This window comes from Enhydra lutris, unplaced genomic scaffold, assembly GCF_002288905.1.
Source record: "Enhydra lutris kenyoni isolate GAN:26980312 unplaced genomic scaffold, ASM228890v2 scaffoldscaffold68, whole genome shotgun sequence".
NCBI lineage: Eukaryota > Metazoa > Chordata > Mammalia > Carnivora > Mustelidae > Enhydra > Enhydra lutris.
Genome location: NW_019154152.1, coordinates 130,294 through 143,427, shown reverse-complemented (window position 1 = coordinate 143,427; position 13,134 = coordinate 130,294). Strand labels below are relative to the sequence as shown.

At 39.6% G+C, this 13,134-nt stretch overlaps 1 protein-coding gene across 1 annotated transcript in view; it reads left to right on the top strand.

Annotated features, from left to right (window-relative positions):
* The window catches only part of LOC111159494 (phosphodiesterase 3B), a 177,871-nt gene that overhangs the window by 110,387 nt on the left and 54,350 nt on the right, over positions 1-13,134 (top strand). The window contains exon 2 of the mRNA XM_022522011.1: positions 1,756-1,806. Within this exon, the coding sequence (XP_022377719.1) occupies positions 1,756-1,806 (51 nt within the window). The remainder of the gene's footprint in view (positions 1-1,755; positions 1,807-13,134) is intronic.

The window sequence follows — 13,134 nt, the reverse complement described above, 5'->3', positions numbered from 1 at the left end:
GCTGATCACATCACAACCTGAAATAATTATGTCAGGATTACATTTAGGGCCATATAAAATACTGCGTAAGTTTAATGAGTCTACTAATATTCATGAACTACTTTGCATGTAGTTATACCATGTCCATTCTGTGGGTACTGGTCCATGGGTTTTAGATGTAGTTACAGTATGTTGGGATATTCTTTAGGGGAGAAATAGTTTTTTTTTTCACTAGCAAGAGACGACCTTTTGCAAGGATATTGACAGGGAGATGGTGATAATGACAACTGACAATCTTTTGAGTGATTAAGGGTGGGTATGTCCTCTAAAATAGGGGTCAGCAAACGATAGCCCACTGATGAAATCCAGCCAGCAGCCTTTTTTTGTAGGGCTTTCCAGCTAGGAATGGTTTTGCATTTTAAGCATTGTAAAACAAAAAGATGATGTCGCAGTGACCTTAGGTGGCTTCCATAGCCTGAAATATTTACTATCTGTCCCTCTATAGAAAAAAAAAATATGCCAACTCCTGATAAAATATTGGACCAGTGATAGAGCGGATAACCCTTTAAGATCTTTTGCAGACAGGAGACAGAAGACCAAGGATAAACAACAGAGAGTTCACTATTCAGGTGCGCCTGGTGGCTCAGTCCATAAGAACATGTGACTCCTGATCTAGTGGTTGTGAGATGGAGCCCCCCGTTGGGGGAAGAATTTATTTGGAAAAAAAGTAATAGTTCAGTATATAGAAATCAGGTGATTGTATTACAAATTAGGTTTAAATTAGAGACTAGGAAGCTATGTCGAAAATTGCAATTATTATCAATTTATTTTGGCAAAAGGAGACCTTTTTATTAAAGAGAAATTTATGATTAATTATAGATAGCAGTTAGAGATTGCTAAATTAAAGCTAATGTTTTCTCCTTGAGCATAGTGACTGTTGGAAGGAGAAGTGGCCAGAAAGCTTGCCGGGAAGAAAAAGGACAGGAAAATACTAGTCTGAAACTAAGAAGTTATCATGGATAGCCTGTAAAGGAGACAAACAGGAAAATGGTCACTAATTATCTGCATATCAAAAGGGTTGAGTGTTGCTGTTTATAATCTGTTACTTTATACTTAATCTAACTTCAAGGACAAGCTTTTTTTTTTTTTTTTTTTAAAGATTTTATTCATTTATTTGACAGAGAGATCACACGTAGGCAGAGAGGCAGGCAGAGAGAGAGGGGGAGGCAGGCTCTCCGCTGAGCAGAGAGCCCGATTCGGGACTCGATCCCAGGACCGCTTGATCATGACCTGAGCCGAAGGCAGAAGGTTAACCCACTGAGCTACCCAGGTGCCAAAGACAAGCTTTTTAAATTGCTTTTGCAAGAACTACCTTATTAGTAAGGAAATAGCACCACCTACTGACATGATTTAGAATGATGAGTGATGATCCTTTGAAGATGGTGGGAGGAGGGAGAATGTCTGATGATTTGTAATTTTTCTTGTATTTTTAGTAACTGGGTGTTATTTTGATTTGTATTTTCCTTTTTGTGGTAATGGATATTTTGAAGGTTAATATACCTTATTATAGTGGCTTTATTCTGACAATTTTCTTGATTCCCCAATCACAGAGTATATAATTCATGGAATATTCTTTCTATAATTCTCACATTTCCAGTTGCTCTCCCAAACTGTAAGCTGTCTTTTAGGTACCTGTAATTGAAGATGTTCTATTTCATCTTGACATATATTTGTTTATTTCTGGTTTGTAACTAAGTGTTTTGTTTTGTTTTCCAGATGATTCTTTGGGATTGGGACTTAAAGCAATGGTATAAACCTTATTATCAGGTAAATATAGTAAATATCACTAATGTCTGTAATGAAACTTTTTTTAAACTGAAGTATAGTTGACACATAATGTTAGTTTCAGGGATACTGTAATGAAACTTTTGGCATTTTGTTATTTTTAATTTTTATTTATTCATTTTATATATATATATTTTAAATTTAAAAAATATTTTAATTATTTGAGAGAACATGATGGGTGGTGGAAGGGGCAGAGGCAGAGGGAGAGGGAGAAGCAGGTACCCTGTGATCAAGACCTGAGTCTAAGGCAGATGCTTAACCAACTGAGCCACCCAGGTACCCTGAAACTTTTGACATTTTATGGAAGTTATATTCATGAGATTTCTGTGTCATAAGATTTTCTTTAACTGAACTAAAAGAACTGTCTTCTAGGTAATTTTAAAAAATACATATATTTTAATCATGAGGGGAAGAAGAAAATGATAAGAAACCATACTTGTGTAAGAGTTATTTTTTTTAATGTTGGTAGTATAATCTGGGCTCAGAATAAATGAATAATTCTATACTAAGCATGAGATTTTTTTTTTTCCTGATTGTGGGCAACTGATTCACAGAGGGGGGAAATAGATTTAAAGGCCATATATGAGAAGAAGCAAAACATTTGGCAGAATATTTTACTAGGGAAACAAAAACACAGTGTTTGGTTTTTTTGTTTGTTTGTTTTTGGGTTTTGGTAAAATTTCAATTAAATTACACATACAAAAAAGTACACAACTTCATGAATTTTCACAAACTAAACATTCCACATAACTAATACCCATTTCAAGAAATAGAACTTTACCAGCATTCCAGAAACCTCACTTAGGTACCATTCTCATTATTGACTGTATCCCCAAGGATGATGTCTCCCCTGACTGATGTAGGAAAGATGTTATGGTTGAAAGCAGAAGGCCAAGAAAGAATTCTTGAGACATCTTTGGTGCAAAAAGGTGATTTTATTATAAAGCATGGGGATAGGACCTGTGGGCAGAAAGAGCTGCACTGGGGTTATGAGGAGTGGCCCATTGTATACTTCCAGGTTGGGAGGGGTTGGGGTAGTGTAAGTCTCTAAGGAATTTTGAAAGCAAGGTTTCCAGGACCTTGAGGGGGCTAGCTGTTGTTAGGAAAAGGTCATGTATTATCGTCTAATAAAACCTTAGTCATGAGACCCTTCAGATGTATATTGGTGCCATATATGCTGGGGGCTTTAGAGATAAAGGAAATTTCCAAAGGAATTTTTATACGTTAAAGTAGACTTACAAGATGCTGGGGGGTGGGAGGGATAGAGGGTAGGCTAGGATTGCCTTTCACCCTTAGCAAAGTATTAACATCGAGTCAGTTGAGCCCTAGAAGAATGTCACTCTGCCTTTTAAGGATTTGTCAATGGGCTTAGGTAGTAAGGAAATTTAATTTTTCTTCTGCCTTTGCTTATTTATGAACTTTATATATATAAATGGAATCATATAATATATACTTTTAAACTTTTTTGATCACTTAAGTAGTATATATTAATATCAGAAGAATTAAAAATAGAAGTATAAGAGAAAAAAGAAAAATCACTCCTAAATACAAGCAGTAACTATGTTAATTATGTTAACTTTTGATGTATATCTTTACAGATCTTTTCCCATTTTCCCATTGTATTGAAATGTGTATGCATTCTAGTCTACAAAAAATATGTTATATTATAAATTATGTAGAAATATATGTAACATAAATATTAACAAAATAAAAAATTATTAATGTAAATATTTATAAAATTAATTATAAACTATGTTATAATATGCTGGTTTGAAACCTGATGGTTTCCACACTAATAGATACACATTAATAAATACCAAATCTCTGTTTTTATATTTACAGAAACATTACTCTCTTTATTAGATTTATTTAGTTAGTTGTCTCTATCCCAATTTTTGAAAAAAATGCTTTCTGGCTTTCAGGAAGCAAGAATTTCTATCCCCTTAAAGGTCCTGTAGCTGGACTAAGAATCAAACTGATATAAGACAGGTTAACAGGAGAAAATGAGATTTAATAGGCATCCTTATAGGCAATCCACATAAACGTGAAAATTCCAAAGACAGTCTGGGAAAATAAGATATATATGTCATTCTCAGCTAAGGACAAAAAGGGGGCAGAGGTCTGGGACTTCAGAGGAAAGGAATGTAATTCCCAGGTTGGTTAGAAGAACAGATGTTTGGTCATTAGATGTTTGCCCTGCTATACAGGTGGTTCACTCAGATAGAATTGATCTCTGCTGGGGTGCCTGGCTGGTAGAGCATGTGACCCTGGATCTCAGGGTTGTAGGTTCAGGCCCCACGTTGGGTATAGAGATTATGTAATAACCTTAAAAAATTTTTGTCTCTGCTAATAACCTTTATTCGGGGAAAGACCCTCAATTTAGATTCTTCTGTGTACTTAAAGGAGGGGCAGAAGTTTTTCTTTTTTTTTTTTTTTTAAGATTTTATTTATTTATTTGACAGATAGAGATCACAAGTAGGCAGAGAGGCAGGCAGAGAGAGAGGAAGGGAAGCAGGCTCCCTGCTGAGCAGAGAGCCCCATGTGGGGCTCGATCCCAGAACCCTGAGATCATGACCTGAGCCGAAGGCAGAGGCTTTAACCCCCTGAGCCACCCAGGTGCCCCGGGGCAGAAGTTTTTCTTAAGGCCACAGGATCTCAAGTGCTTTCAGCTCAAAATAAGACAAATGCCAAAGTGGCACATTCTGGGAGGGCTTGTCCTGAACCCCTTCCCAGCTATTTTAAGTAGTGCTGCTGGCACTCTGGGTGTCTTTTGTTGGGTGTATATCTTAGAGTGGATCGCTGGGTCATAGGGTTTGCATGCATATGTGGAGTCCCAGTAGATAGCTCTCAGTTTTCCAAGCACTTATATCAATTTTTACCCACCATCAGCTTTTGAGAGTTCCAGTTGCTCCACATCCTTGTGAACACTTGGTAGGGTCTCTTTTAAATCCTTCTGCTAGCTGTGCAACAGTGTATCATACTGCTTTTAATACTCGCATTTCACTGATGACTCATCAGGTTGAGGATCTTTTCATATGTTAATTGGCTACCCAGATATTATTGGGTGGGATCTTTATACTGATTTACTTGGTGATCAGTAGGATTTGTTTATGTATTTTGGAAATGAGTGTGTGTGTGTGTGTGTGTGTACACATATACACAAAGGCTACATATGTATGTACATATATACATACATATACATAAAAGTGTATATATATATATATATATATATATATACGTATATATATCCGTATATATATATAGAATGTAGTTAAAATGGGTGGGGTTTTTTCCTTAAGATTTTATTTATTTGAGGGGCACCTGGGTGGTTCAGTGGGTTAAAGCCCCTGCCTTCTGCTCAGGTCATGATCTCAGGGTCCTGGGATCAAGCCCTACATCGGGCGCTCTGCTCGGCGGGGAGCCTGCTTCCCCCTCTCTCTGCCTGCCTCTCTGCCTACTTGTGATCTCTGTCTGGCAAATCAATAAATAAAATCTTAAAAAAAAAAGATTTATTTGAGAGAGAGAGCATGAGTGGAGAGGGACAGGCAGAGAGGGAGACGCAGGCTCTCTGCTGAGTGTAGATCTCCATCCTCTACTCCAGGATCATGACCTGAGCCGAAGGCCTATGCTTTACCAAATGAGCCACCCAGGCGCCCCAAAATATGTGTGTGTGTGTGTGTGTGTGTTTAAGTCCTTTCCTAGTCTGATTTTATCATGATATTTTTTGATGAAAATATCACCAGTGCTTTCTCTGGATACCTTTTATCAGATTAAGGAAGTTCAAAAAAAAAATTAAGGAAGTTCCATTCTAATCCTAGTTTACTAAAGACCTTTTTTTTTCTCTTTTTAGTCATGAATGGGTGTAGAATTTTTATCAGATGCTTTTTCTGCATCTATGGAGATTATTCCTAGATTTTTTTCTGTTTATTCTATTAATGTGGTGAATTATATTGTTTAATTCCGTGCCTGTGTTAAACCATTCCCGTATTCCCAGAATAAAGCAAATTTGATCAAGATATTTTAAAAATATTATTTTTATTAAAAATTTAAAAAATACTTTAAAATATACATATGTGTGTGTGTGTATGTGTGTATATATACACACACATACACACTCCACTGGATTTCATTTTTTGTTTTGGAATTTTGAATCCATGTTTACGAGAAAATTGGCCTATAATTCTTGTTTCTCATAATGTTCTTGGCATGTGTTTGGCATAAAGTTTATAATGGCCTCATAAAATAAAGTGGGATATTCGCTCTCTGTTATCAAACATTTGTAAGATTGGTATTCTTTCTTTAATGTTTGAAAGAATGCTGTGGTGAAGCCGTCTCAGTTTGGAGCTTTTTTGATGAACACATGTTAAATTATGGATTTAGTTTCTTCAGTAGTTTTAGGCCTGTTCCAGTTTTCTGTCTGTTCTTGTAACAGTTGGGTTAGTGGTGCTTTCTAGGAACTCCTGTCTTTGTTGTTCCCTCCAGCCTTGAGACTGCCGGAAGCTCTCTTTTACTTTCAAAATAGAAATCCGTTTGACAGTTTTTGCCTGCTTTCTCCATCTCAGCCGCTGTTTGCAAATTGGCAAAGTGCCTTCAGGGGAAAGCAGCTCTGAAGTCAAGCTTGCTGCTTTTTCTTCTCTCTGAGATCCTGCCTCTCTTGCCGACCCTGATGTTTCAGTCTTCCAGCCTCCTGTGACTACAGAAAGCTCCGCTCTGACTCCTGGCCCCTTAACTGCTCTGTTCCGTAGCCTCTCTTCCCCCCCCCCCCCCGGCCAGTTACAAGTCTGTAGCAGAGACCTTGATGTAGTAGCACAGGATAGCAGATTCATTTTAATTTATTAACTCTTGAGTTCTTGTTCTTTCAAGGCCTGACTGCTTGACTGTTCTCTGAACAGCCTTGAAGTGGGTGCTGCTTTTATTTATTTATTTATTTATTTATTTAAAAAAAAAAAAAAAAAAAGATTTTATTTATTTATTTGGCAGAGAGAGATCACAAGTAGGCAGAGGGGAAGGGGGAAGCAGGCTCCCCGCTGAGCAGGGAGCCAGATGTGGGGCTCCATCCCAGGACCCTGGGACCATGACCTGAGCTAAAGGCAGAGGCTTAACCCACTGAGCCCCCCAGGTGCCCTACTATTTTTATTTTATTTCAGCTTCTCTAAACTATTCTAGGCAGAAAAGTTCGTTTGCTATAGCCTCCTTGCTGAAAAATAAGGCAAGCCTCTTATGTCACTGGAACATTTCATCACCTATACATTGGGAATAATACCAATTTCTTCAGAGGGATGATTACGATAACAACAACAATAACAATAACAACAAGTGCCCGGGGGATAGTAGCACTCAATAAAAATGTGAGCTAATATTATATTAATATATAATAATGAATTCTAAGTGTCTCTGAAACTATAGTATAAGACAGGATTTAGCACAGTTTTTTCTATAAAGGGCCAGATAGTAAATATTTTAGCATTTTCATATGTTAATTGGCTACCCAGATATTCTTTTTTTTTTTTTTTTTTAAGATTTTTATTTATTTATCTGTCAGAGAGAGTGAGCACAGGCAGAGGCAGAGGGAGAAGCAGGCTCCCCGCTGAGAAAGGAGCCCAGTGTGGGACTCGATCCCAGGAAGCTGGGATCATGACCTGAGCCGAAGGCAGCCGCTTAACCAACTGAGCCACCCAGGTGTCCCGCTACCCAGATATTCTTAAAATATTTAGCATTTTAGCACAGCCACCTACCCTACCCTCCTCCCCCTCTTCAGTCATCCTTTAAAATGCAGGATCTATTCTTAGCTCTCTGGGCAAAACCAAGATTTGCCACATATGAGCCATTGGGAAATAGGAATTAAAGCTCTGATTTAAAAGTTTGTCACTCTTGCTTCCTACACTCCGCTCACCCAGAATAAAAGTTGAAGTCCTTCTCATGGACCCAAGTGACCTTCCACAATATGGTCCCTCACTCTACTTCCATTTACTTCTCTGACCTTGTGTTGTACTAATTTCTCCTTCATCTACTCTGTTCCAGTTACTCGGGCCTCCTCGTTATTCCTCAGACAAGCGAGGCAGGCTGGCCCTCTGGGTCTTCACACTTGCTGGTCTTTCCACCTGGAATGCTCTTTTCCCATGTCTCTGTCAGTTCTTAACATAAAGATTATCTTTTCACCTCAACATTTTAGTGCCCTCCATTACTTCTTTTTCTCTTTACTTGCTTTTTACCCTGCTCAAAATCCGTGATTCTCCCTTGTTCATACCCATTAGCCTGGAATCCTGTGTTCTCAAAAATTTAGTCCCAACATGCCTCTCCAATCTTATTTTCCAGGGTTCTTTAAAAAAAAAAAAAAAAAATGAAGCATGTACTTTAATAATTTTACGTTCCCTGTACTTTGCTATTTTATTGGTTTTGCACCTTTACTTGCATTCTTTCTTGATGAGCTCCCCCAAATGCATTTTTAGCTTGATTATAAAAATTATTCCTCCCTGATCTTTATAAATAAAATACTGCCAAATTAATATCTCAGCTCAAATGCTACCCCTTCCACAAAGTTTCTGTTAACCATTTGGATTAAAGCTTATGTATCTTCTTTGAACTCTGGTGCCACTTTATCTGTATTTTTATTTCATCACTTTCCATAATATTAATAGTAGTACTACTTACTGTACTTTACCTCTCTGTACCGTACACTGCCCTGTTTGCTCTGCCTGTATCATCAGCTTTAATTCTCCCTGCTCCTCTCCACTAAATGTAACTATGAACTCTGGAAATAACAAGAGGCAGCTGAATTTCAGGAGAATACTGAAAAAATGGAAAGAGGAGGGTGGAGGAGTTGGGGACCCCAGTAATAAAAACTACAGTGATGGGGTTTCTTAAAACCCTTGCCTAACAGCAAGAGGTGACCAAGCAGAAGGTGACTCAGGTGGGCTCATTCCTTCCCCAAGATAAAATGAGAGTCCTGCCAGTAAAACCAAGTGAGTCTAGTTGCTCTAGCAGGGGGAAACCGATCAGGAGCTGCACTGACAATAAGAGGTCAGGGGAGGGATTCTCATTCCCTACTGAGCAGGAGACCCCCTTTACCCAGAGACTGGGGATACTGCCATGACATGTGTCTAGTCCTGAAGGTGTTCTTTGTGCCGGTGGCCTGGAGACTTTCTTGCCCCACTGAGAGGTACCAGGTGGCTCAGTGTGAGGAAATTCCTCCTTCCTCCTCCCATCTGCTCACCCATGGAAGTACCAGAAAGGACTAGTGGGAATCCTAGTGGCACCAGAAAACAATCAGGCAGACCGAAATACCACTGTGGATGCCCAGAAAGCTAAATTGTCATTAGAACCACAGCCTGAAAAAGTAGACCAGGACCTGTGTACTAAATCTAAACAAAAAGACCACCTCCCCATACAAAACATTTAAATAGGACCCAGAGTCTTCTAGGGTAATAGCTAAAATGCTGATGATAAAAGAAATCACTTTTCATACCAAGAACCAGGAAAATCACAACTTGAATGACGAAAAAAACAGTCAATGCTTAACATCAAGACAAATCAGATTTGAGATTATCTGACAAATATTTTAAGATTTTATTTCTTTATTTTAGAGAGAGAGCCTGAGCAGGGGGAGGAGCAGAGGGAGAGGGACAGGCAGTCTCCCCACCGAGCAGGGAGGCTGATAGGGGGTTCTAAGATCATGACCTGAGCTGAAATCAAGAGTTGGATGCTTAACCAACTGAGCTATCTTGGTGCCCCCGACAAGAAATTCTAATGCAGCCGTCATAAAAATGTTCTAACAAGCATATAACAAGGAAACAAAATAGAAAATTTCAACAATAACAAAAAAACCCGGCACTTCTCCCCTTTGATTGCACCTCACAGATGCTATGGTGGTTTTTTTTGTTTTGTTTTGTTTTTAACAAATTGAAGGTTTGTAGCAAACCTGCATCAACCAAGTCTGTTTTTACTGTTTTAAGAACAGCATTTGCTCACTTCATGTTTCTCAGACACATTTTGGTAGGTGTTAAAATATTACAAACTTTTTCATCATGACACTTGTTATGGTGATCTGTGATCAGCGATCTTGGATGTTACTATTGTAATTGGTCTGGGGTGCCATGAGTCATGTTCATAAAAGATGGTTAACTTAATAAATATTGTGTGTTATGACTGCTCCACTGACCAGCTGTTCCCCCATCTCTCTCCCTTCTCTTTGGGCCTCCTTATTTCCCAAGATAGAACAATATTGAAACTCGGTCAGTTAATAACTCTTCAAGGCCCTCTTAGTGGTCAAGTGAGAGTCACATATCTCTTACTTTAAATGAAAAGCTAGAAATGACTAAACCTTGAGAGGAGGGTGCCTCGAAAACTAAGATAGGTCAAAAGCTAGGCCTCTTGCATCAGACATTGAAGTTATGAATGCAAAGGAAAAGTTCTTTTTTTTTTTTTTAAGATTTATTTATTTATTTATTTGACAGTAAGAGACAGTGAGAGAGGGAATACTAGCAGGGGGAGTGGGAGAGGGAGAAGCAGGATTCCCACTGCCCAATACGGGGTTCATTCCCAGGACCCTAGGATCATGACCTGAGCTGAAGGCAGATGCTTAATGACTGAGCCACCCAGGTGCCCCAGTGTTGTGATTTTTAATTTCTAATTTACTTCTAATTATTATTTTTTAAAAGATTTTATTTACTTATTTCACAGATCACAAGTAGGCAGAGAGAGAGAGAGAGGAGGAAGCAGGCTTCCTGCTGAGCAGAGAGCCTGATGCGGGGCTTGATCCCAGGACCCTGGGATCATGACCTGAGCTGAAGACAGAGGCTTTAACCCACTGAGCCACCCAGGCGCCCCCAAAGGAAAAGTTCTTGAAGGAAATGTAAAAGTGCTACTTCAGTGAGCACGTGAATGATAAAGTGAGACAGCTGCTTTGCTGACAGGGAGAAAGTTGTAATGTTCTGGATAGAGGATCAAACCAGCCACAACATTCCTTTCAGCCAAAGCCTGATCTAGAGCACGGTCCTAACTCTCTCCAATCCTATGAAGGCTGAGAGAGGCGAGGAAGCTGCAGAAGTAGTCTGAAGCCGGCAGATGTGGGTTCACGAGGTTTAAGGAAGGAAGCCATCTCCAAAACATCAAAGTGCAAATGAGTGCTGATGCAGAAGCTGCAGCAAATTATCCAGAAGATCTAAGCTAAGACACTTACTGAAGGTGGTTACACTGAACGACAGATTTTCAATGTACGTAAGGCAGCCTTCTATTGGGAGAACATGGCACCCAGAACTTCCATGGCCAGAGAGAAGTCAATGCCTGGCTTCAAAGGTTAGACTTGAGTTCTCTCACTGGCGCTAATGCAGCTGGTGACTTGACATTGAAGCCAGTGCTCCTTTACTGTTCTGAAAATCCTAGGGTCCTTAAGAATTATGTTAAACGTATTCTGCGCTCTGTAAATGGAACAACAAAGCACATCTGTTTTCAGCGGTTTACTGAACATTTTAAGCCCACCTTCGAGACCTCCTCAGGGAAAAAAGAAAGATTCAGATATTAGTGCTCATTGACAAAGCACCTGAACACCCACGAACTCTGATGGAGACGTACAACAAGATTAATATTTTCGTGCCTGTTAACATAGCATCCATTCTGCAGTCCATGGAGCCAGGAATAATTTCGACTTCTAAGTCTCATTATTTAAGAAATACATTTTGTAAGGCTGTTCCTGCCCCAGATAGTGATTCCTTGGTCGGATCTGGGCAAAGAAAATTGAAAACCTTCTGAAAAGGATTCACAATTCAAGAGGTTGAAATACCAGCATTAACAGAGTTTGGAAGAAGTTGATTCCCACCTTTGTGGATGACTTTGAGGGGCTCGAGATTTAAGTGAAGAAAGTAACTACACGTGTGGTAAAAACAGCAAGAGAAGTACACTAAAGAAGTGGGGCCTGAGGATGACTGAATGGCTGCCATCTCGTGGTAAAACCTGAACGTACGAGGAGTTGCTTCTTATGAGGAACAAAGGAAAGTGGTTTCAGGAGATAGAATCTGCTCCTGAAGATGCTGTGAGGACTGTTGAAACGACGACAAAGGATTTAGGATATAATATAAACTTGATAAAGCAGTCCCAGGTTTTGAGAGGATTGAATCCAAGTTTAAAAGAAGTTCTCCTGTGGGTAAAATGCTATCAGACAGCATCACAAGCAACAGAGAAACTGTGAAAGGAAGAGTCAGCTGAATGCAGCTAACTTCATTTAAGAAATTGCCACAGCCGCCCCAACCCTTAGCAACTGCCACCTTGATTGGATCAGTCTGCAGCCATCAACATCACATTCGAGACCCTCTACTAGCAAAAAGATGACGACTCGGGGCACCTGGGTGACTCAGTGGGTTAAAGCCTCTGCCTTCGGCTCGGGTCATGATCCCAGGGTCCTGGGATCAAGCCCCGCATCGGGCTCTCTGCTCAGCGGGAAGCCTACTTCCTCCTCTCTCTGCCTGCCTCTCTGCCTACTTGTGATCTCTGTCTGTCAAATAAATAAATAAAATCTTTAAATCCCCCTTTAAAAAAAGAAATGATGACTCGCTGAAAACTCAGATGATCGTCAGCATTTTTTATCAATAAAGTATTTTTTTTAGAGGAAGGGAGAGTGTGGAGGGGAAGGGCAGAGAGAGAGAGAGATTCCCAAGCAGGCTCCACAGTGGGTGTGCAGCCTGACATGGGGCTCGATGTCACAGCCCTGAGATCATGACCTGAGCCGAAATCAAGAGTCAGATACTTAACTGACTGAGCCACCCCGGTGGCTAAAGGAAGTATTTTTAAATTAAGGTATGTTGGGGCACCTGGGTGGCTCAGTTGTTAAGCTGCTGCCTTTGGCTCAGATCATGATCCCGGAGGGACTCCCTGCTCTGCTGGAGGCTTGCTTCTCCCTCTCCACTCCCCTGCTTGTGTTCCCTCTCTCGCTGTGTCTCTCTCTGTCAAATAAATAAATAAAATCTTAAAAAAAAATTAAGGTATGTACATTGTTTTTTTAGACATAATGCCATCGCACACATAATAGACTACAGTATATTGTAAACATAACTTTTATATGCACTAGGAAACCAGAGAATTTATTTGACTCCCTTTATTGTGCTGTTTGCTCTATTGCAGTGGTCTGGAACCAAACCTGCAACATCTCTGAGGTAGATCTGTAAAAGTTATAAAAAAGAAAGAAATGAAAACTTTGGAACTCAAAAATACAGTAATGGAAATGAAAAATTTGCTGAATGGGCTTAGGAGAATGGGATGACAGAGGATGGAATTTGTGAGCTTGAGGACAGAGCAACAGAATTTACCTGATTTGAACAA